Source organism: Mya arenaria, chromosome 5 (genome assembly GCF_026914265.1).
Source record: "Mya arenaria isolate MELC-2E11 chromosome 5, ASM2691426v1".
NCBI classification, from domain to species: Eukaryota; Metazoa; Mollusca; class Bivalvia; order Myida; family Myidae; genus Mya; species Mya arenaria.
Genome location: NC_069126.1, coordinates 6,138,036 through 6,165,290, shown reverse-complemented (window position 1 = coordinate 6,165,290; position 27,255 = coordinate 6,138,036). Strand labels below are relative to the sequence as shown.

The 27,255-nt window shown below is 37.9% G+C and overlaps 1 protein-coding gene across 1 annotated transcript; it reads right to left on the bottom strand.

Moving 5' to 3' along the window:
- Positions 1-19,934: 19,934 nt before the first annotated feature.
- Positions 19,935-26,370, bottom strand: LOC128233470 (uncharacterized). The gene is made up of 4 exons (XM_052947153.1): positions 26,234-26,370; positions 23,203-23,445; positions 22,580-22,723; positions 19,935-21,840 (listed from the first exon to the last, which is right to left on the bottom strand). Exons 2-4 carry the CDS (start codon positions 23,399-23,401, stop codon positions 21,668-21,670), a joined length of 516 nt encoding a protein of 171 aa, XP_052803113.1. The 5' UTR covers positions 23,402-23,445; positions 26,234-26,370; the 3' UTR covers positions 19,935-21,667.
- Positions 26,371-27,255: the final 885 nt, after the last annotated feature.

The window sequence follows — 27,255 nt, the reverse complement described above, 5'->3', positions numbered from 1 at the left end:
GTCTCAGTGTCAGGCACAGTCATGTCTCAGTGTCAGGCACAGTCATGTCTCAGTGTCAGACATAGTCATGTCTCAGTGTCAGACATAGTCATGTCTCAGTGTCAGGCATAGTCATGTCTCAGTGTCAGACACAGTCATGGCTCAGTGTCAGGCACAGTCATGTCTCAGTGTCAGACACAGTCATGGCTCAGTGTCAGACACAGTCATGTCTCAGTGTCAGGCATAGTCATGCCTCAGTGTCAGGCACAGTCATGTCTCAGTGTCAGGCACAGTCATGTCTCAGTGTCAGGCACAGTCATGTCTCAGTGTCAGGCACAGTCATGTCTCAGTGTCAGGCACAGTCATGTCTCAGTGTCAGGCACAGTCATGTCTCAGTGTCAGGCACAGTCATGTCTCAGGGTCAGGCACAGTCATGTCTCAGTGTCAGGCACAGTCATGTCTCAGTGTCAGGCACAGTCATGTCTCAGTGTCAGGCACAGTCATGTCTCAGTGTCAGGCATAGTCATGTCTCAGTGTCAGGCACAGTCATGTCTCAGTGTCAGGCATAGTCATGTCTCAGTGTCAGGCACAGTCATGTCTCAGTGTCAGGGTCAGGCATAGTCATGTCTCAGTGTCAGGCATAGTCATATCTCAGTGCCAGGCACAGTCATGTCTCAGTGTCAGGCACAGTCATGTCTCAGTGTCAGGCATAGTCATGTCTCAGTGTCAGGCACAGTCATGTCTCAGTGTCAGACACAGTCATGGCTCAGTGTCAGGCACAGTCATGTCTCAGTGTCAGACACAGTCATGTCTCAGTGTCAGGCACAGTCATGTCTCAGTGTCAGACATAGTCATGTCTCAGTGTCAGACATAGTCATGTCTCAGTGTCAGGCATAGTCATGTCTCAGTGTCAGACACAGTCATGGCTCAGTGTCAGGCACAGTCATGTCTCAGTGTCAGACACAGTCATGGCTCAGTGTCAGACATAGTCATGTCTCAGTGTCAGGCATAGTCATGCCTCAGTGTCAGGCATAGTCATGCCTCAGTGTCAGGCACAGTCATGTCTCAGTGTCAGGCACAGTCATGTCTCAGTGTCAGGCACAGTCATGTCTCAGTGTCAGACATAGTCATGTCTCAGTGTCAGACACAGTCATGGCTCAGTGTCAGACATAGTCATGTCTCAGTGTCAGGCATAGTCATGCCTCAGTGTCAGGCATAGTCATGCCTCAGTGTCAGGCACAGTCATGTCTCAGTGTCAGGCACAGTCATGTCTCAGTGTCAGGCACAGTCATGTCTCAGTGTCAGGCATAGTCATGTCTCAGTGTCAGACATAGTCATGTCTCAGTGTCAGGCATAGTCATGTCTCAGTGTCAGACACAGTCATGTCTCAGTGTCAGGCAAAGTCATGTCTCAGTGTCAGACACAGTCATGTCTCAGTGTCAGGCATAGTCATGTCTCAGTGTCAGGCACAGTCATGTCTCAGTGTCAGGCATAGTCATGTCTCAGTGTCAGGCACAGTCATGTCTCAGTGTCAGGCATAGTCATGTCTCAGTGTCAGGCAAAGTCATGTCTCAGTGTCAGGCACAGTCATGTCTCAGTGTCAGGCACAGTCATTACTTACTTGGTCTTACTTGGTCTGTAAGGGCAATTTTATAGCCCCGAAGGCTAAATAGATACCCTTGCATCTTCTTCAGTAAACTGTCTCCACTTCCGGGTTTGTATCTCAGTAACTTTGTCTTAGTATATTGATGATATGTCAAAGCGGTTGGGTCGCCAAAGCTTATCGAGATTTGTTTTAAATGTAAGCAATGTTGTGCTATTAACCAGTTCTCCTGGTAAATTATTCCAAGTAGAAACTGTTCTTATTCCAAATGCATTCATTCTTCTTCCTTTCTTGGCTTGTCTCTGATTCAGTTTTAGATTATGTCCTCTGGTCCCAACATTTTCAGCAAATGTGAAGAAATCATTTATATCAATGTTGTCAATATTGTGCACTATTTTGTAAACCTGGATTATATCATATCTTTTACGTCGGTATTCGAGAGTTGTAAGATTTAATTCACACAAACGTTCTTCATACGTCAACCCTTTTAGCTCAGAAACAAGTCTTGTAGCTCTGCGTTGGACATTCTCTATGATCTGCTTACACTTCTTTGTTGTAGGGTAATAAACTAAATTTCCATAATCCAAATGTGATCTTATCAGTGCCTTGTACAGAGTTAAGAATAGGTCCTTGTTCATGTACGTAAACTTTCTTCTAACTAAACCAATTATACTATTTGCTTTGTTAGCTATATTGTTTATGTGTTGATCAAAGTTCAAATTTGATGTGAATAATATTCCCAAGTCTCTCTCTTGATTATGTCTAGTCAGTTCGTGAGTCTCACCATTTGTATCACTCATTGTATAAGTATTTATCAATTTTTCATTACCATATGTCACTACTTTACACTTATCTATGTTGAATTTAAGCAGCCACTTGCTACTCCACTCACACAAATTGTCAATGTCATTTTGAAGTTGGTCTTGATCCTCTTTAGATCTTATCTCACTATAAACCTTGCAATCATCTGCAAAAAGCTTACACAGTCCTCTTAAAACTTCTGGTATATCATTAACGAAGATAATAAACAATATCGGACCTAAAATAGATCCTTGTGGAATACCAGATAGTACTTTACTCCATTTTGAGGTACATCCATTTACATTGACACGCTGCAGTCTATTTGATAGAAAATTTCCTAGCCACTTCAATAGATTTCCTGATATACCGTAAGCTTCAACTTTCTGTAACAGTCTTCTGTGTGGTACTGAATCGAAGGCTTTCTGGAAGTCTAAATATATTGTATCAACTTGAATATCATTGTCTATTGCTTCTGTCCACTCTTCAAGCACCGACCATGTCTCAGTGTCAGACATAGTCATGTCTCAGTGACTCTGGGACATGACTGTGTCTGACCCTGAGACATGACTGTGTCTGACACAGACACATGACTGTGTCTGACCCTGAGACATGACTATGTTTGACCATGAACGGCCATTTTTATTTTTATTTTCCAAAAGCTGGGCTCTACTCCAGTCTACATGACAAATTTTAATTCACTAAATTACAAAAAATGACATGTTTACTAAATTTTGGAAACAGATTGTAGAAATCCTAACTATTCAAAATTACCTATGAAAACACGCTGCAAACTTGCACGGCCATTGGGCAAAATATACATAAGTAAACACGCTGATGCTGCAAATTGCATGCAATAAATGATAAATATCAAGATAAGGGGAGTAATTTACCTATTATTCCAAGCGGCTACACACAACCAATTTTGTTAATCGTTCATGTTGGGAATAACACAATACAAGATATCTTTATGAAAAGTCGAGTATATGATTACAAGAAACATTAGCTCAATGAGCTATTATCCGGCAACACCCCTTAAAATAATTGTTTCATAAATGGTTCTTCGCCTTCGTATTAATTTGCATAATTACCCACCCAACAGAAAATAGAGAAAGTGCCAAATACCCACGATTTCGAGACTTTGACACGACCATTACCAGAATCGGGGGATTGATTGTTAGTTTTGTTCCATTGTGCATGCGACAACGGTGACCAAAGGTCCCAACAGTTAAAGGTTTCCACGCGAAACCCCGCTGTTTCACAACCACTTTACGGTCACGTTTAACGCGTTAAGAAGACGTACATCATTAAGTGTCCCATTCCCCGTGTTACTTTATGCCATACGCGACAATTTATGACCGTTGTTGGCTATTGGGTGGACCGTGAAATGTGTGATTATCACGCCGGTCGCAGCAACATTTAACAGCAGACTTCACGATGCTTGGACTGTGGACCCCATAGTTCATAATGTAAAACTGACGCTTTATTTGGTTTGCGCTTTCAAGTTTGGCCCCAAAACGCACAATTAGGTGATTAAGCAGATAAAATGCGCATAGACGCAAATAAATATTAAATTAGAAGACGGCGGTCGAACGGACAACATCCACCACATATATATAATTTATTATAATGTCGTTTTGACAATATAGACTTCATTGCAACGGGTTGTGGTCGGCGACTCCTTAACGCGGCGACGGTCTGTAGTCATCAAGTCTGACAAGACAACATATATACTCTTGGGTTATATCAACGAGAGAGTTTATCAGCTGGGCGTAATACGCAGGCACACAGACGGACAGGCCATAACACTGTCAGAGAACACAAGGCTCTTTCATATTCTCCAACGAATACAAACAAAAAGATTAAAATGGTGTTAGTTACACTCTGCGTTACTTTTCGTGATAGAATATTTCAAAGAAAAAAGAATGAGGGTACCAGTCTAATATAAGTGCCATGTTAGGTCACATCGTCGACGACACAGTTGCTTCGGGTGCGGAAGGTCGCGGGTTAAAACCCCGGCCTCGTCAAACCCGAAAGACGTTAAAACATGGTACCAGAGGCTCCCTTGCCCAAAAGGTTGGTACTGGAAAAATTGTGTCATCAGTTCTGGTTAAACCCAGGAAAGTTGTATCCCGTGTATCGATGCTTTACACTGAGCCCGTTAAAGAACCAAGAGGTCTCTTCGCAATGGGCTAGGGTTTCGCACCCGGATCTTTTGAACCACACTCTGTTTCTTCAAGTCTTCTAATATATTGATTTGACTAGGAATTAAAGTCACTTCTATCTCATGTCACTTATGGCATTGACAATTTAGGTCGTCATGGCGTCACGGCGGGGTCAAGCCATAATGCAGCCAAAAGGCACGGGGAGACCTTGATAAACTCAAATAAACAAACGATACCGTGCGATACAAGCATTCAGTTTAAGAGAGGGTGTAATTACATGCCCTTTTTTACTGAAAGAAGCCTATTAGAACTATTGCACTCATGGGAACCTTCTAACACAGGTCACAGATGGACGAACCCTGGAGTCTCTAGTTCCGTATTTCGCCAGAGTCTTTCCAATTTCTGCTATACTTAACATGGCTTAAGTTGACATTTATCACGCATGCCTCAGTTGTGCACACTGTGAGAACCATGTCTCGTGACACGCGCGTGATCGACACGTTCTGTCACCCAAAGGCTTACCAAGCGTCTCCAAAACAACGGACGCCATATTGGATGGATTGCGAACAAATCAAGATAAATGGAGGTCATCGATATGATTTGAATACAAAATGCGCAAAAAATCTTGTATTGCAATCTGCAACGTGCAAGAGAAATCTGTCATTTAGCCTGCAGCTTACTTTATTTAAACGCTCAATCCGTGACATGGAACATGTAAAATCGCCTGGAAACGTTTGTTCCAGAGGAATGATGCAATTCAAGCTGGGCCGTAAACAAATTTCTAAATGGTTGAATAAAAAAAGAAGAAAAGCATGTATTGAAATATATTGAATTTAAAACAAAGCTAAAAAACATGCATAGATGTAAATCATTCCAGTTCATTCAATTTGTCTTATGGGTATTCGGTAACACAAGATTTAGGCATTCTGGTGGCAAACTGGCAACATTTGTGTCTTTTGAATGAATGAATGCAAATTTCAATGAAATTGTGCCTGTAATCGATTTGAAATGACAAATGGAGGATAAAAACTTTGTTTGGTCCTATTGCAAACAGAAATCCTACCCTGGGTTCATCGGTAGGCAATTGTTCCGCCGGTGTTCCGTCGCGCGCTTGGCTGCACCACCTGACATCCAATATCCGGCGGTCTGCAAGAAACACGGCGTACTGTTTCAAGCAAAATTTAATAACACTGCACCCTACAGCCGTCCGCGGAACCGGTTAAGGGGCTATTATTTCGGTCATCGCTCAAAAATAATACAGCGACCGTGTGTTGTTTCTATCGACTAATAAATGAATCTCGAAAATTAAGTCGAACACGACAGGGGGGTTTAGAACTGAATCTCAATTAAAGCTAACCTCGTCAGCACTTTGGCAACATTAATTCTGTAAACAATGTTCCCTTGATATATTAGTTTTTATCCACCAATCTGCATAAAATTGGCATTAATCTATTTTTCCGCCTCTTTACATAATGATAACAGGGAGCTGGCGATTGCATGATAGGGGCCATTGCCAAGTAATGTTCTTTGGTTCCCTTAACAACGCCAACTTGGCGAGTCTCTGATAATTTAAATAAAAAATACAAAAGCTTCAAAATATCTTTCTGAGGTCATAGCATAGAAAATAGTTAATTAATACTATCCGGTGAAATATCGAGCTAATTACACGGCTGTTAACTCCAATTGGAAAATATCACCGTCTAAAATTTCTTATTTGTAGCTATTGCGTGAAAACGTTTTCTTTCATGACTTTCTGTGCAATATCATGTTATTATCATTGCTGTTAAGACCAATTGAAATGACATTTTTTTCTTAAATTAAGCATAAGGTAAATTAACAAAAAATGAATATCGGTGTGCAATCACAATTGATCTTAAATTGAGATTCAACAGTTACATAGATGTATTTCATCAACGCAAACTACAGTTTCCGAACAATTGTCCTTATACGGGTACATTGTGTATAACGTATACGCGTACATATAGTGCATAACATATACCCGTACACATAGTGTATAACATATACCCGTACACATAGTGTATAACATATACCCGTACACATAGTGTATAACATATACCCGTACATATAGTGTATAACATATACCCGTACATATAGTGCATAACATATACCCGTACACATAGTGTATAACATATACCCGTACACATAGTGTATAACATATACCCGTACACATAGTGTATAACGTATACCCGTACATATAGTGTATAACATATACCCGTACATATAGTGCATAACATATACCCGTACACATAGTGTATAACATATACCCGTACACATAGTGTATAACATATACCCGTACACATAGTGTATAACGTATACCCGTACACATAGTGTATAACGTATACCCGTACACAGTGTGTATAACGTATACCCGTACACATAGTGTATAACATATACCCGTACACATAGTGTATAATGTATACCCGTACACAGAGTGTAAAATGTATACCCATACAAAGTGTGTATAACGTATACCCGTACGCATTGTGTGTAACATATACCCGTACACAGTGTGCATAACGTATACCAGTACACATTGTGTATAACGTATACCAGTACACAGTGTGAATAACATATACCCGTACATATAGTGTATAATGTATACCCGTACACAGAGTGTATAATGTATACCCATACAAAGTGTGTATAACGTATACCGTACACATAGTGTATAACATATACCCGTATACATAGTGTATAACGAATACCCGTACACATAGTGTATAATGTATACCCGTACACATAGTGTATAACATATACCCGTACATATAGTGTATAACATATACCCGTACATATAGTGTATAACATATACCTGTACACATAGTGTATAACGTATACCCGTACACAGTGTGTATAACGTATACCCGTACATAAAGTGTATAACGTATACCCGTACACAGTGTGTATAACGTATACCCGTACATATAGTGTATAACGTATACCCGTACACCGTATGTATAACATATACCCGTACACCTTATGTATAACATATACCCGTACACATTGTGTATAACGTATACCCGTACATATAGTGTACATATAGTGTATAACGTATACTCGTACACATTGTGTATAACATATACCCGTACACATAGTGTATAACATATACCCGTACACAGTGTGTATAATATATACCCGTACACAGTGTGTATAACATATACTCGTACACATTGTGTATAACATATACCCGTACACAGTGTGTATAACATATACCCGTACACAGTGTGTATAACATATACCCGTACACCGTATGTATAACGTATACCCGTACACATAGTGTATAACATATACCCGTACACATAGTGTATAACGTATACCCGTACACATAGTGTATAACGTATACCCGTACACATTGTGTATAACGTATACTCGTACAAAGTGTGTATAACGTATACCCGTACACAGTGTGTATAACATATACCCGTACACATAGTGTATAACGTATACCCGTACACAGTGTGTATAACGTATACCAGTACACATAGTTTATAACGTATACCCGTACACATTGTGTATAACGTATACCCGTACACAGTGTGCATAAGGTATACCCGTACATATAGTGTTTAACGTATACCCGTACACATTGTGTATAACATATACCCGTACACATTGTGTATAACGTATACCCGTATACATTGTGTATAACATATACCCGTACACATAGTGTATAACGTATACCCGTACACAGTGTGTAGAACGTATACCCCTACACAAAGTGTATAAAGTATACCCGTATACAGTGTTTAGAACGTATACCCGTACAGAGTGTGTATAACGTATACCCGTACACAGTGTGTAGAACGTATACCCGTACACAGGGTGTAGAACGTATACCCGTACACATTGTGTATAACGTATACCCGTACACAGGGTGTAAAACGTATACCCGTACACAGTGTGTATTACGTATACCCGTACACATTGTGTATAACGTATACCCGTACACATAGTGTAGAACGTATACCCGTACACATTGTGTATAAAGTATACCCGTACACATTATGTATAACGTATAACCGTACACATTGTGTATAAAGTATACCCGTACACAGTGTGTGGAACGTATACCCGTACACAGGGTGTAAAACGTATACCCGTACACAGTGTGTATAACGTATACCCGTACACATTGTGTATAACGTATACCCGTACACAGGGTGTAAAACGTATACCCGTACACAGTGTGTATAAGGTATACCCGTACACATTGTGTATAACGTATACCCGTACACAGGGTGTAAAACGTATACCCGTACACAGTGTGTATTACGTATACCCGTACACATTGTGTATAACGTATACCCGTACACATAGTGTAGAACGTATACCCGTACACATTGTGTATAAAATATACCCGTACACATTGTGTATAACGTATAACCGTACACATTGTGTATAGCGTATGCCCGTACACAGTGTGTGGAACGTATACCCGTACACATTGTGTATAAAGTATACCCGTACACATAGTGTATAACGTATACCCGTACACAGTGTGTATAAAGTATACCCGTACACATAGTGTATAACGTATACCCGTACACATTGTGTATAAAGTATACCCGTACACATAGTGTATAACGTATACTCGTACACAGTCTGTATAAAGTATACCCGTACACATAGTGTATAACGTATACCCGTACACATTGTGTATAAAGTATACCCGTACACATAGTGTATAACGTATACCCATACACAGTGTGTATAAAGTATACCCGTATACAGTGTGTATAACGTATACCCGTACATATTGTGTATAACATATACCCGTACACAGTGTGTTTAACGTATACCCGTACACATTGTGTATAACGTATACCAGTACACAGTGTGTATAACATATACCCGTACATAAAGTGTATAATGTATACCCGTACACAGAGTGTAAAATGTATACCCATACAAAGTGTGTATAACGTATACCCGTACACATTGTGTATAAAATATACCCGTACATATAGTGTAGAACGTATAACGTGACCACTTTATTTTTTCGAAATTGATAAAATAAGCCCTCAGAAATATATTCGAAAATAGAGCGTTGATGCACCGTTTAAAGTGTATATTATAGTAAACCCGTACACATACTGTTTAATTGCACTCGGATATATTGTGCATAGTGTAGTGTAGTATAGTGTAGTTTAATGTAGTGTAGTTTAATGTAGTGTAGTTTTGTTCAATGTAGTGTTATGTATTTTAATTTAGTGTAGATTTGTTCAATGTAGTGTAGTGAAGTGAAATGCAGTGCGGTGCGGTGCGGTGCAGTGTAGTGTAGTTTAATGTAGCGCAATGTAGTGTAGTGAAGGTTAATGTAGTGTAGTTCAATGCAGTGTAGTGTAGTATAGTGTAGTTTAGAGCAGTGTAGTGTAGTGAAGTTTAGTGTAGTGTAGTTAAGTGCAGTATAGTATAGTGTAGTTTAGTGTAGTATAGTATAGTGTAGGGTAGTGCAGTGTAGTTTAGTATAGTGTATTGTAGTGTAGTGAAGAGAAGTGTAGTGTAGTGTAGTGTAGTGTAGTGTAGTGTAGTTTAGTGAAGTGTAGTGTAGTGTAGTGTAGTTTAGTTTAGTTTAGTTTAGTTTAGTTTAGTTTAGTTTAGTTTAGTTTAGTTTAGTTTAGTTTAGTTTAGTTTAGTTTAGTTTAGTTTAGTTTAGTGTAGTGTAGTGTAGTCTAGTCTAGTGTCTTGTAGGGTAGTGTTGTGTAGTGCAGTTTAGTGTAGTGTAATTGAGTGAAGTGCAGTGTAGTTGAGTGAAATACAGTGCAGTGAAGTGCATAGCATAGCATATCATAGCATAGCATAGCACAATGTATTTGAGATATAGTATATTTGACAAAGTGCACTCGCATATCTTGTGTAAAGTTTAGTACAGTGTCCTTGTACAGATAGTGTTTAAAGTATACTTTAATTCTATTATTTTATAAATTGATCATTATCATTTTTTACGGAAGAATCAAAACACGATTTTTGGCGTTCCTCTGTAATTTACCGTCGCTCCAATACAAGTTCTGGGTCAAAATGATTCTTTTCTAAAGCATGTGAGAATGATTCATGGAAAACGAAAGCCTCCCTTTTTCTATTATTTGTAGACATCCCGTGGCAGATTGTGTCACCTCCCGTCATCTCAAGTCACGAATTACCGCGCCGGGGCCTCAATGCTGCCTTTCACGCGGCCGCCCCATCCGGTCGCCAGCTTGTTGCGCCCCGCGTGCTCCATGAAACACTTCTTTTCACTTCATTTAACCCAATTAAAGTTCCAATGGTGGATATGGACGCTTGAAATGATTCAAAACTAATTCCGACCTTTTTTCTCAATTCTAAGCATGAACTACATGGAAACAGCCTTGTTTGGAACCAGATGGGGCTTTAGTCATGAACAACCATGATTCATGACTGACCTTACAGTACACAGTTGTCAACGCTATGAATAAATTCATGCAAACATTCCAGATAGTCAACTGATGGGAACATGTCCACAGTTTCATTTTATCGGCTTGATGATTGGAAACACAGTTTCTAACGCCTTTTTGGAAACACTTTTTTATATGGTTTTCCTTAGATTTGATAAGTTTTAATGTTTAAAGGGACTGGACACCTGGCCCTAACTTCTCGAAACTTCTTAAGTTTAACAGGCTTAAGTTGCTTATTTCAAAAAGCCAAAAAAATACTTATAGGGTTTTTATATAAATGAAAAATGGTTTATTGTGATAATTGTAAACTTTTAAAGGGGAATATAAAAATCAAAATATTGAAAGACAAAAATAGTGGGTTTAGCTTAATCCTGTTATAAGGGACTTAAGAAGTTTCGAGAAATTGAGGCCTGGGGCGGTATTCATAAAACTTCATTAGTCATTTGTTAACTTAAGTCACTTTCCTAATATTATTATCTCTTTAGTCATATGAAATAAAAGATAAATATTTCCAAAATACATTATTTGTATTGACCTTATTGAAAAAAACAAAACATTTATACATTTCATTCATATGACTTTGAAATTTTAAGAAACTGACTTTAAAGTTAGGGAGTTTCATGAATACCGCTCCAGATGATACAATTGCAATGAAAAAAGAAGATTGTCAATATCTGTAAAACAAATTGAAACCGTTGTTTTCAACGCATTGCATCTTACTTTCTGATGTATCACATCGAGTACGACACATGCATCTTCTGCATTTTTTGCGCAATTTTCAAATTCGAAATTTCCTGGGGTTGTGTATAACGCAAATAACGTCGGTTTATTTATCTGTTCTCATAAACAGATATGATTTAAACTGGGACAACATTATGCGTTATTTTAAACGGGGAAACTCAGATAAGACAGAAATGTGATTGTTGCGTTTTTTGTTCTAATCATGAAAAATTATGTATTATCGGCCTCCTACTAGCTGCATTGGCAATTCTAGGCTTGTGAGTTTGGTTTGTGGTAACAATGCCGGAAAAGTGGGTTTCCTCCGGGTACTCCGGTTTCACCCGCAACACAAGACCAAACTCTCGCGTAACATCGTGCCAACGAGAGTGACTAATATAATGTTGTCATAACTTGCTTCACAGTCGTTGTAAAATAAATAAGTTTAAACTAGGCTTGTTAAAAGTAAATGCTTTATTTGCCGTTCATCTGGTGTCTAGTCCCTTTAAATCTCTGAAACAATTGCTACATTAATAACTTCATTAGTACTCGACGTTGTATTTTGCAATAGTTGTTTCGATGTCAACATGGTGGACGAAGTGCATTTCTATGTTGGTTTCCTGTGGCCTTTATGGAACCCATATACATTCATCTGTTGATTTTCTAATACCTGACACGAAAAAATGACAACCTAAGATCATATTCGGAGATAAAAAGCATATCATCCCCGAGTCACAGTTGGAATAACGATTGCCAACGATAGCATACTTCTTGTCATGCTTTTACGGGCTAATGACAGAATCATTATAGTGATCGTTTAAATGGCAATTACTTTACAATGATAACGATGATTGTCTGCTAAAATAGTGATTCAATTTCGTTTTACGGAAATAGAAGGGAGCGGAGATGGAGGTGTCTAGCGAAAAAGTTCCGCCGTAACGAGGGACGGGTTAGATGCGGGCCGTTGGCACTAAGGCGCTATATATGGACCGGAATGTTGGCCCGGGGATCGGAAAAAATGGCTAAATGATCTTCTTCACGAGATTTTCTAATTGCGTATCGATCTGACATGTGACAAAAGGAGATAATATTTTTGTACGGTTATTAAAACATGTCATTAGCTCATTCGGAACTTCTCGGCATTTTTCCGACGAAAACAACATCGGATGTATGCCGGTGTATTAGTAGTAGTAGATGGTAAACTTTTAAACAATAACATTAATTAATTAGTGTTTTAACGTGTATTTTGTATGTCTAAGTTTAAATTGATTGACATTGCATAAACATAAAATAAGATACTGCGCGATCTAGTCCAAAAGTGAACGTTGACGGACTTTTTACGATTTTATATAAGTAAATCACGTCTGTAATTTTAGACTACTACGCGATCTACTTGCGGTGTAGTTATATGTATTGATTTCTGACATTGTAAACCGTCCATATTCAGCCGATTTTATTTTTTTGTTCAAAATGGCCGAGGTGTTCCGAATGGTCATACAACCTCGGATGTATATGGGCTGCTTACGGTGTCAGAGATCGGTATACTTTAACTACACTGTAAGTAGATCGCGTAATTTCAATTTAGCAGTTAAACTTAATTAGGCCTAAAAAAAATACCTTTGGTTCGGGTTACACGACCCTACCTACAGAATAGGCGCCGACCCTACCGTTTTATAGTCAGTTTAAAAAAAAATATGAAAAACTATAAAAAAAAAACATTTTTTTTTTTATTTAATTGCTTTTCAATATGAAGTTTAAAAACTTAAATGCTTACACAAAAGATATCTGTAACACCATTTAAGGAATGAATTGCGGGGATGATGTCATTATCGGGGTATGAACGCAATTGGGTTGGTCAATGTGTGTGGAGTCCGAAAGACTCCACGCGTACTTTGACCAACCCAATTGCGTTCATATCCCCGATAATGACATCAACCCCGCAATTTGTTCCTTATATTTACACCAATAGTTCATTATTTCATTCAAGAATAGTCAAAAAATACTTCCTTTCATTTAAGAAAACTTTTCAGTAATCCGTTCTTACCCATTCTGTAAATAGAACGACCCGACTATAACCACAGGGGTTTCTCTCGAAAAAAAATCTTATATATATTATATAGTCTATATAATATATATAAGAATTTTTTTTTCGAGAGAAACCCCTGTGACTATAACCGGAAACATTTTTTTTTTCAAATGACGTCACAATAACGCGGGAAACGATCAACCAATTGAAAGCACTTTAAAACGTCAAATTGAAACACTTCTGGTACCACTATATTTAAAATATAATAAACTAACACTTTTAAAAATGTTGATCTATATTTTACGGGACCTGCAGACACAATACAACCAATAACAAGATCAATAGCTTTCATGTATATTGTTATGCAATGATTTACGATCCGAACATATCCGAAGATGTTGCGTTCATCGATTGATGAACGCTATTGCCGAAAGGCAGTTCATTTAAGGAATGGAAGTTGAGGCGTAAATATTCCGCTATGATGAAAATGACATTCTTATAAAAAACCTAAAACAAAAATAGAGCCTACCTACCCTACCTATTTTTGAAAAGGATGTAACCCTAACCAAACAATTATTTTTTTAGGCCTTACTTAACTCTTGGAACTTTCAATTATGTTTGCAATAATACACTTCACTGGCAATCAATTTAAACTTAGGTCAACAAATACAAGCCAAAACATAACATTTAATTAATAATATAATTCAAAATGTTACGAACTACTTCTACTGATGTACTGGCATACATCCGAGGTTGTTTTCGATAAAAATGGCCGAGGAGTTCCGAATGGAAACCGTGAGTACTTGAAGATTGAATAGATTCATATTTTTTTTTATTGGTGTCATTTAAGATATCGTATCATACAATAATGGTAAATGTTGATGCCTGTTGACCCCATATTATTTTTGGTATCATTTGAAAGGGTTCATTTGATAGGCGCGTAGCTTCCTATACGCGAGTACGCGACTGAATCCACATGATTCTGACAAAAAGATTTAATAAAAAAAATCAGCATACTTGACTACATGATCCTAAAACTGTCCATTATCCGGTACTTAAAAATTAATACATAAATATTACAAGGACGATATTTGCCTGGCTTTTAAATAATGCATAATCGGCCATTTCCGATTGCAATTGAAATAAAGAACAACTGAAATATAATGCTGACATTACTGTATCAGTAATGTATTTTCGGTCATTTATTTTCGATAATAGCAATCAGTAAAACAATACTCTTTCAAATGATACCAGAATTATGTGGGTTTACGATGCATAAAATTTTAACATTATGGTTAATAAGAGAACGCATTCCTTCATATAGTTTTCCCCAGTGTCACCTTTCAAGGTTTAGTAACAGACTACAGGACTGCAGCCAATAAATAACAGCGAGTGCATCCAACATCAAACACTGATGCTTGCTTTCCGAATGAGTTTTATACATTAGACGGTTCCCATGCGCATTTATCGGATAGCGATATAGTCGTGTTTGCAGGAAAAAATGGTTTGTTTGTTTTGACTCATTTTACTCGTGGATTGTTCCAGGAATATCCCGTCAAGAGCAGTACACGTATGCAAACAAGAGCATCTGGGCTCCACTTCCGGTGAGGGTCGCGGTGAAGGACGTCCATGTTTACTCGGGATTCGGGGGCTCTTGGTTGGAAAGTGGTCAGTGTTTGCGGACGGCTCCACCAGAAGTGCCACCCGGGAGCCGGTTTGTCCATAGCCCGTGACTGCTCGTCTCCCTGTAGCATTCAATAGTCAGTGTTTGCGGACGGCTCCACCAGAAGTGACACCCGGGAGCCGGTTTGTCCATAGCCCGTGACTGTTCGTCTCCCTGTAGCATTCAATAGTCAGTGTTTGCGGACGGCTCCACCAGAAGTGCCACCCGGGAGCCGGTTTGTCCATAGCCCGTGACTGCTCGTCTCCCTGTAGCATTCAATAGTCAGTGTTTGCGGACGGCTCCACCAGAAGTGCCACCCGGGAGCCGCTTTGTCAATGGCCCTTTCTTGATCCCGGAAGCATTATATTCGACCATTCCATGTAGATTGATGTTCCATGCGATTCGAAGTTATTAAAAAAACGAGGGGCGAGAGCTAAAAGGGCTCACAGTTTGATCGTATAAGCGGATGTTCATTAGGCCACACCAAATATTTTCTATGGTTTAGCGTCTGAGGACGGATAGGTTTTGGGCTTCTCGATCGAAAAAATAAACAAACTTATATGATCAAGGATCTTTCCGAATATTTTCAGCCTCCTTCTGTCACCAATAACAATCCTACTCCAAGGTTTCCTTTCACTATACATGTAGTTTCGAATACATTACTAAAGTGTAAACAACATGATTTATACGTTGTACATGTAGTTTCGAATACATTGCTCAAGTGTAAACAACATGATTTATACGTTGTACATGTAGCTTCGAATACAATACTCGAGTGTAAACAACATGATTTATACATTACTCGAGTGTAAACAACATGATTTATACGTTGTACATGTAGTTTCGAATACATTACTCGAGTGTAAACAACGTGTTTTATACGTTGTACATGTAGTTTCGAATACATTACTCGATTGTAAACAACATGATTTATACGTTGTACAAGTAGTTTCGAATACATTACTCGAGTGTAAACAACGTGATTTATACGTTGTACATGTAGTTTCGAATACATTACTCGAGTGTTAACAACGTGATTTATACGTTGTACATGTAGTTTCGAATACATTACTCGAGTGTAAACAACATGATTTATACGTTGTACATGTAGTTTCGAATACATTACTCGAGTGTAAACAACATGATTTATACGTTGTACATGTAGTTTCGAATACATTACTCGAGTGTAAACAACGTGATTTATACGTTGTACATGTAGTTTCGAATACATTACTCGAGTGTAAACAACGTGTTTTATACGTTGTACATGTAGTTTCGAATACATTACTCGATTGTAAACAACATGATTTATACGTTGTACAAGTAGTTTCGAATACATTACTCGAGTGTAAACAACGTGATTTATACGTTGTACATGTAGTTTCGAATACATTACTCGAGTGTTAACAACATGATTTATACGTTGTACATGTAGTTTCGAATACATTACTCGAGTGTAAACAACGTGATTTATACGTTGTACATGTAGTTTCGAATACATTACCCGAGTGTAAACAACATGATTTATACGTTGTACATGTAGTTTCGAATACATTACTCGAGTGTAAACAACATGATTTATACGTTGTACATGTAGTTTCGAATACATTACTCGAGTGTAAACAACATGATTTATACGTTGTACATGTAGTTTCGAATACATTACTCGAGTGTAAACAACATGATTTATACGTTGTACATGTAGTTTCGAATACATTACTCGAGTGCAAACAACATGATTTATACGTTGTACATGTAGTTTCGAATACATTACTCGAGTGCAAACGACATGATTTATACGTTGTACATGTAGTTTCGAATACATTACTCGAGTGCAAACGACATGATTTATACGTTGAACATGTAGTTTCGAATACATTACTCGAGTGCAAACGACATGATTTATACGTTGAACATGTAGTTTCGAATACATTACTCGAGTGTAAACGACATGATTTATACGTTGAACATGTAGTTTCGAATACATTACTCGAGTGTAAACGACATGATTTATACGTTGAACATGTAGTTTCGAATACATTACTCGAGTGTAAACGACATGATTTATACGTTGAACATGTAGTTTCGAATACATTACTCGAGTGTAAACGACATGATTTATACGTTGAACATGTAGTTTCGAATACATTACTCGAGTGTAAACGACATGATTTATACGTTGAACATGTAGTTTCGAATACATTACTCGAGTGTAAACGACATGATTTATACGTTGTACATGTAGTTTCGAATACATTACTCGAGTGTAAACAACATGATTTATACGTTGAACATGTAGTTTCGAATACATTACTCGTGTGTAAACAACATGATTTATACGTTGTACTAGTATTCTCGGCTTTCTGGGCATTATCCCTTGATCAATTTAAACTAGTTTTGATGTTGAAATCTATATAACAATTGAGAATGGCCTAGAATGGACTAGGGAGGCTCTGGTGTTCATAACTTACAGAGGATTTCATTCAGTTAGTATTCGGGGGGTTTCTGAGATCCGGGTTTTTTTCAACATAGCTAGATAGGTTTTTTGTACTAAGGGTTGTCGCTAAACATAAGAAACAATTGTGTATGGCCTTAGTACGAGGTTTGGTGTACAACCGACCCGATAGGTCATGGCCATTACATCGTCCTCTATACGTTGAAGAAGATCCCAGGTCTTCCGTGTATCGGTGTTTTACACGGGGCACTTTCATCATCAGTATTATCAACAACAGCATCAGCAGCACCGTTGTCGTCCTTGCTATCTTAATTCTAAACGCTTTATTACGTTTTATTTTCTGTACAATGTGTCATCGTTCATAATTGTAATATGTGTGTAAAATTAAGCAAGAGGGCCAATATGGCCCTATATCGCTCACCTGAATAAACTTAAAAAAGGTGCTCTGGACTTTTCTATAATAAATGGGCAATAACTCTCAGGTGACTACAAAGCTTAGGCTAGCCTGGAAGCCCGTGAGCCACAAGTGAAACAAGACCATGTCTCATATTTAAAACAGACGTATAAAACATGAAAAATATGTATTTGTTTAAAAAAGTTACGAAGGGCCACAACTCTTACAATATTTAAGTTGGAGTTACACAAACCAGATGACCCATATTCGAAATTGAGCTAAAAATTAACGAAAACACATTTCTGACAAATTTCCAAGATATTTGGGCTGAAAATGTTACCTCTGAGTGTTAACAACGTTTGTGTACAAGTCCCATATTTGGGCTCTGTGACCTTTTTTTACCCCAGATGACCCATATTCAAACTTGAGCTAGAAATCAACGAAATATCTTTCCTGACAAATTTCAAGGTTATTTGGGCTGAAAATGTTACTCTAGAGTGTTAACCATATTTGGGCTCTGTGACCTAGTTTTTGACCCCAGATGACCTATATTCGAACTTGAGCTAGAAATCATCAAAACAACCTTTCTGACAAATTTCCAGGATATTTTGGCTGAAAATGTTACCTCTAGAGTGTTTACAAGGTTTTTCCATATTTGGGCTATGTGACCTAGTTTTTGACCCCAGATGACCCATATTCGAACTTGAGCTAGAAATTATCGAACCAACCTTTCTGACAAATTTCCAGGATATTTGGGCTGAAAATGTTCCTCTAGAGTGTTAATAAGGTTTTCCCATATTTGGGCTCTGTGTCCTAGTTTTTGACCCCAGATGACCCATATTCGAACTTGAGCTAGAAAACATCGAAACAACCTCTCTGACAAATATCCAGGATTTTAGGGCTAAAAATGTTACCTCTGAGTGTTAACAAGGTTTTTTATTCATATTAGGGCTCTGTGACCTAGTTTTTCACCCGCGATGACCCATATTCAAACTTGAGCTAGAAATCATCGAAACAACATTTCTGACAATTTCTAAGGTTATTTTGGCTGAAAATGTTACCTCTAGAGTGTTAACAAGATTTTCCATATTTAGGCTCTGTGACCTAGTTTTTTTTAATCCTGATGACCCATATTCGAACTTGAGCTAGAAATCATCAAAACAACCTTTCTGACAAATTTTAGGATATTTTGGCTGAAAATGTTACCTCTAGAGTGTTAACAAGGTTTTTCCATATTTGGACTCTGTGACCTAGTTTTTTACCCCCGATGACCCATATTCGAAATTGTCTGAGTAATTACTGGGACAAATTTCCTGACAAAGTTTCGTAACAATTGATGCCAAAATGTGACTACTACAGTGTTAACAAACTAAGTGTGGACAGACGACGGACATTCATGGATCCTAATAGCTCACCCTCAGTCTAAGGCTAAGGCGAGCTCTAAAAGTAAAAAAATGTAAAAAGTAAATGATGTTGCCAATGTTATATATTTGTGGTGGTGGTAATGATAACTATGGCGCTATTGAAGCTGTTGCTAGTACTGCAGTGGCAGTACCAAAGATTGTATGGTGTTACGAGTTTGATAGGGACTACCAAGTTTCGGTCGAGTTTAAAACAATTTATAACAACTGAGATTAAACTGATAACAAACTGTTTTTACGATAAAATTGTTGTTTAATATATCTTTGGACAAAAATAACTATATAGAGTTTTAAACTATTTATTAATACATCTTTCTTACAAAATATAAAATAGTAATATACAATACAGTATTATGTAAAACCTTACGGGTAATGCTATTCAGAAGAATTTGACTTGCAACATTTTTGGAATGTTCTCTTTGGACCAGAGATATATTTTAAATATGTTAATCTTTTGTGTTCATTTAAAAAAGGTTCACACAATCAGCAGTACTTATAATGCTTCGAAAGTCAATGAAATTGTAAAAAAAGAACACCACAGCGCTCCCCATTTATCCTGGTTAGTTCACCACAGATCTAACTAAAACAAGTACATGTGTTTTATAGCCAGAGGGGATGGACTTTCAGTACACATATTTGTATAGAAATTGTGAACATGAGCACCAAGTTACATCTTAGATTCAAAACATGTGCACCAGGTTTCATTTAAGACTGTGAACATGTGCACAAAGTTCCATCTTAGACTAAAAACATGTGCACCAGGTTTCAATTTAGATTGTGAACATTTGCACCAAGTTTCATCTTAGATTTTAAAATGAGCATTAAGTTTCATGTACATGTAAATACAATTTGTAATTTGCTCAGTGGTGACAATACTGCTATTAAAATAGCTTTTTTCTTTGATTACCAGACGGGCTTGAACAAATCAATAGAAGTAATTCATTGATTCCGAAAACTAGTACAAAGTCAATGTCAAAGACTAATGAGTTATGACAATTTAATACACAGTAAATAGTGCACATGGATTTAATGAATTTGTACAAAATGAATAAAAATAAATGATTGAATATATAGTATATACAAATGTCTGATAGTTCCCTATGACACAAGTAGTGCGTTGCTTGAGGTCATTATGTAATAATAGCACTAGTTTTTCTGCTTCCAAATGAAAACAGTGATTTCAAACAAAAACTGCAAGATAATATTTGATCGCTCGTCTAAATTTAGAGCATTTTTTAACTGAGAACATGAATAACGAAAATGACATTATTATTTTTAAGCTGAAAAAACAACACATTGATAAGAGAAAAAATAAAATAAAATTAGCATTAAAAACTATGTGTCAACTTGTTAACATTAGTGCATTATTCCATAAGTGGCTTTACTTATTCTACAGAAGGGATCAATTCCCAATGCTTGAAAACAATCATATCAACTACATACAATGCATAACTGTTATGAAAATCAAATATATCAAATTTCATATTAAAATGTCGAGCCCACACTGATTATAATTCTCAAATGGAGTATGAAACCCGAGTATGACCTTATGTTTTGTCCACATGATACATAATCAGGCACGTAGCTAGTGACAATTTTAAATTGCACAGATTGATGACGGACAGCATATCAACCCCTTCACCCCCTATCCCCTTCGTTTTTTTATTTCAAATTTGGGGGTTTTGGTATGACAAAAAATTTGATCGTCAAAATTTCAATACGCAACTGCGTATTTGCGTACAGTCAGCTACGCGCCGGATGATCGTATACTGACTGGTAACCACATATAATTTCATATAATTTGAAACTGTTCTGGCTAACTGATGACTTTCATGTTGTGTAAATGAATGGGAAAAATATAAAGTACAAAGTTATGGCGGTTTGTAATTTTGTTCTTTAGTTCATCTGGAATCGGATGTATTTGTTCTGAAAGCTGAGGTATGGGCTGTATAAAAAAGTTCAAATCCTTCCCCAAAGAATTCCAGAGTGGGTTTTAAAAAGCCTGCCCCACCCACAAGTTAGTCCATATCGCCCTTTGCTCGGACCATACAGTAGAACAAAACGTTGACAAAGCCTGAAATACAGCTGCAGACACCAATTCCAAAGGCTGCATGAAGACTGAGGCCCTTTGCGTGGAGCAGACGTGGGTACATTGCACCATACGTCACGACTCCAACCATGGTCAAGAGAGCTGCAACACAGAACAAAATGACATAAAATAATACACGGAGCAGAAAGGTACTATGCTCTGTACGCCACAATTCAGACCATGGTCCGGACTGCTAAAAAATGATGGATAAAATGTTAGAGCAATGTTAATTATGACACAGTGGCAGATCCATTGTGTAATACATGTGTATATAATAAATATACTTGTCTGTCAATCCAATATCTCGTCACCTAAATGTTAACTAAAATTATATAAACAATTCCTTAATTTCTTCTCATTCCATCAATTAGAATATCAAACTTCATACCTGGTGTAAACTAGATGCATATGAAGAAGTCCATACCTGGAGAGTCTCGTTCACGTGAACTAGACAATCAAAACTTGTGTCTCATGCATATGAAGAAGTCCATACCTGGCGAGTCTCGTGCACGTGAACTAGACAATCAAAACTTGTGTCTCATGCATATGAAGAAGTCCATACCTGGCGAGTCTCGTGCACGTGAACTAGACAATCAAAACTTGTGTCTCATATATATGAAGAAGTCCATATCTGGAGAGTCTCGTGCACGTGAACTAGACAATAATACTATGCGTCTCCTGCTCATAAACTAGAATACTATACCTCGCATCTCATGCACGTGAAGAAGTATATCATGACTCATGTTTCCTGCACATAATCAATAATATCATGATCTCATGCGCGTGAACTTGAATAACCAAACTCTTTTCCCATGCATGTGTACTTGAATTAGAATCTTACCTCCTATAAATACGAGGATGGTGGCTGCTGTAAGAAGGGAGGCGCTATCACGTCGTGTGCACGTGAACAAGAAGGAGCAGATTGTAGAGAACACGTAGAAGCACAAACCAAGCAGCATCATGACACGTGTAGCATCCAAGAACTCTGCAAATATTGCAACATTATACAATATGGTTCTTCTAATATATAAGTGTTTCAATTCCTGCAAGCGCCACAAACAGTTAGTTATATTAGATCAATGTCAGATCATGCAGCGTCATAAGTTGTTATGTACTTATTATAACCTAGCTGTAAAGACCATAATGGTCAGCTGTGTGTCAATTGCAGTTTAAACAGAAAAAAATGCTGAATATACTGAAAAATCATGACACCAAAGAAACAACTGCATGCACGTACTGAAGGAAAGCGCTCGTTGGATTGAAATGACATAAACACACACGTTGACAATGATCAAGAGTTGATAATCAGAAAAACTAACAACATGTACTTGCTATAGCAGAAACTAATAAAAAAGCATGCAAACATTATTTAGATATTTGTTTATATCAGTTACATGCAACTGAAATCAGTTTAATAGACAAGCCCCTTAATAATTCTTGGCCATTTTTTTATTTTTGCCTCACCTGGTGGAAGCAGAATGATTTCACACTTGAGGTCAGTGCCACTGCCGCTGTAGAGGTTAGGCATACACTTCTGCCAAAGACCCTGGTACGCCATACTTGGGCGCTCCATGTACAGCCAGTAGGGCAGACAGACAGCTAGCGCGTTCAGAACTGCTGAGCCCAGCGTTAGCAGGAAGGAGATGATGAGTAGCCAGTTCATGATGTCAGCTGGTTGTCAGTAGACTTAGTAGGGTGTTGCTGGGTCTGTGAATAGTATACAGGTACATTTTATATGCTTTTTTCTCTGCGGCCATACTTTATTTAATACCATACTAAAAGATATGTATGAGAAAGTACTTGTATGTCTGATAGGAGGCCTAAATAGACAAGCAGCCAGTTCATGATGACACCCGCATGTCAGATGAACTTGGCACTAGTACATGGACAAGCGACTACTAGTACATGGAAAAGCGACCTAGTGCATTGAAAATTGACTACTAGTACATGGACAAGTGACTACTAGTACATGGGCAAGCGACAACTGGTGCATTGAAAAGTGACTACTAGTACATGGACAAGTAACTACTAGTACATGGGCAAGCGACAACTGGTGCATTGAAAAGTGACTACTAGTACATGGACAAGTAACTACTAGTACATGGACAAGCGACTACTGGTGCATTGAAAAGTGCCTACTAGTATATGGACAAGTGACTACTGGTGCATTGAAAAGTGACTACAAGTATATGGACAAGTGACTACTAGTACATGGGCAAGTGACTACTAGTACATGGGCAAGCGACAACTAGTGCATTGAAAAGTGTCTACTAGTACATGGACAAGTAACTACTAGTACATGGGCAAGCGACAACTGGTGCATTGAAAAGTGACTACTAGTACATGGACAAGTAACTACTAGTACATGGACAAGCGACTACTGGTGCATTGAAAAGTGCCTACTAGTATATGGACAAGTGACTACTGGTGCATTGAAAAGTGACTACAAGTATATGGACAAGTGACTACTAGTACATGTGCAAGTGACTACTAGTACATGGGCAAGCGACAACTAGTGCATTGAAAAGTGACTACTAGTACATGGACACGTGACTACTAGTACATGGGCAAGTGACTACTAGTACATGGGCAAGTGACTACTAGTGCATTAAAAATTGACTACTAGTACATGGACAAGTGACTACTAGTACATGGGCAAGCGACAACTGGTGCATTGAAAAGTGACTACTAGTACATGGACACGTGACTACTAGTACATGGGCAAGTGACTACTAGTACATGGGCAAGTGACTACTAGTGCATTAAAAATTGACTACTAGTACATGGACAAGTGACTACTAGTACATGAGCAAGTGACTACTGGTGCATTGAAAAGTGACTACTAGTACATGGGCAAGTGACAACTGGTGCATTGAAAAGTGACTACTAGTACAGCAAGTGACTACTAGTACATGGGCAAGTGACTACTAGTACATGGGCAAGTGACTACTAGTACAGCAAGTGACTACTAGTACATGGGCAAGTGACTACTAGTGCATTAAAAAGTGACTACTAGTACATGGGCAAGTGACAACTGGTGCATTGAAAAGTGACTACTAGTACATGGACAAGTGACAACTAGTACATGGACAAGCAACTACTGGTGCATTGAAAAGTGACCACTAGTACATATGGACAAGTGACTACTAGTACATGGACAAGTGACTACTAGTACATGGAGAAGCGACTACTGGTACATGTGCAAGTGACTACTGGTACATGTACATGGACAAGAGACTATTGATACATGGACAAGTGACCACTGGTATGTGGACAAGCGACTACAGGTACATGGACAAGTGACCACTGGTACATGGACAAGGGACTACTGGTACATGGACAATCGACTACAGGTACATGGACAAGTGACTACTGGTACATTGACCAGCAACTACTAGTACATGGACAAGCAACTTTTGGTACATGGACAAGCGACTACTGGTATATGGACAAGCGGCAACTGGTACATAGACAAGCAACTATTGGTACATGGACAAGCAACTACTGGTACATGGACAAGCGGCAACTGGTACATGGACAAGTGACTACTAGTACATGGACAAGCGACTACTGGTATATGGACTATAGTTTACTGGTACATTGGGCAAGCAACTACTGGTACATGAACAATCGACTACTGGTACATGGACAAGCGACTACTGGTACATGGACAATCGACTACTGGTACATGGACAAGCGACTACTAGTAATGTATGGGCAAGTGACTACTGGTACATGGACAAGCAAGTACTGGTACATGAACAAGCAATTACTAGTACATGGACAAGCGACTACTGTTACATGGACAAGTGACTACTGGTACATGGACTACTGGTACATGGACAATAGTCTACTGGTACATGGACACTCGACTACTGGTACATGGCCACATGGACAAGCAACATAGTACTGGTACATAGACAAGCGACTACTGGTACATGAACAAGCGACTACTGGTACATGGACAAGTGACTTTTAGTGGCAGAATCAAACATGTGATAATACATGTACATGAATTGGGCATTTCAAGATCAAATAGACGTTTAATTACCAACATGTGTATATGCGTGCATGTATACATGTATAAATCCCAAACAAAATAGCATGTTTAAATTATTTTATTTATTCCAAAGATACTTACCCGGTATTAAACTAAAGCATAAAAGATTGTAGGTAAAAAAATGAAAGGCATTTAAGTTAGATCTACAAGCAAACACAACTTTCATAATCAGATACAGCTTTGACATTTACGGTTTGAAATATTGAAAAAAATATTATTATTGGTTATTTTTCCTTCTTGTACCGTACAGAGAAACGAATTTTACAACCGAAAATCAATAAACAATTGGCAACAACACTATTGGCTTATTTTTATCTAATCATTTTAATGCATACCTGTGCACAGGTGTGCTAATTGTCACATTCCATTACAATTACGAGTTTTAATGACATTTACCAAAAGAAAATATCAGCAGAAATGCACCTTAATACTTACAAAGTGTGGGAAAGGTTAAATCCTGTTTTCCTTTTCAAATTAGTTAAAATACACACATTTATTTTTCATTTCCTATCTCAGGTGTAAATAAGATATGTTACTAAAAATAGCATCTGATACGACAATAAATGCCGCCATATTTGTTTACCTGTAATTTCGTACCAATCATGATTCACCCATTGTATGTTTCGCCCAAACATCTTACAACCGCTCAAATTAATCAATCTGAAATAAATTATTTTGAAACTTATAGAAAATGACGAAAACGCTTTTAACAAGAATGCATGCATGATTGATGCGAACTAGATGAAGATTAAAAAAAAAAAAACTTTAGAAAAAAAAGTTACTTTATTCGTGTACAATTTTTACGTATATATCTTTGTATCATACATGTATATGTTTATTATCTGCATTACTTGTTAAAATAATTGCATTTTTTTTAAAAGTGTAGTTTAATAGAACGGTAACATTACCAATGACATTTTTAACTAAAGGTGATCGACCGTTCTGGGAAGTTTTGAATGAATCGTGTTTCCCGTCATTATGCATGTCCAGTTCGATACATGAATAGCAGTTTTCTTGAGATTTTTTTCCCGATGTATCTCGTTTCCTTGTCAACGGAGCCTGCGGACCCAGGACACAGTCACAGACTCGATCGGCAATGACTCAGGCGCTAATCACACAAGTGGCAAATGTTATCATGTCTTTATTGCTACAATTTGTTACAATCCCGCCCTGTCAAAAGTGAATATTTCCCTAACTGAATTGCTTCTATATGATTAATCACAGAACAGTTGATTTAATGGCTCTGTCCCACTATACAAGTTGGTAAATTCATCAGTTTGTTGTAACACTCATTTACAGCCTTGTTAGAAAGAAAATCCATAAATTCATTAAAACTTTCTTCGGCGGTAATCAGGCAAAGTCTTCTGGACGAGCCGTTTATAGCCGAGGCCATTAATTTTGGCAACACAAACAAGGATTTATGGTGGTTGCACTAAATGAATTTAAATTAAAACTCA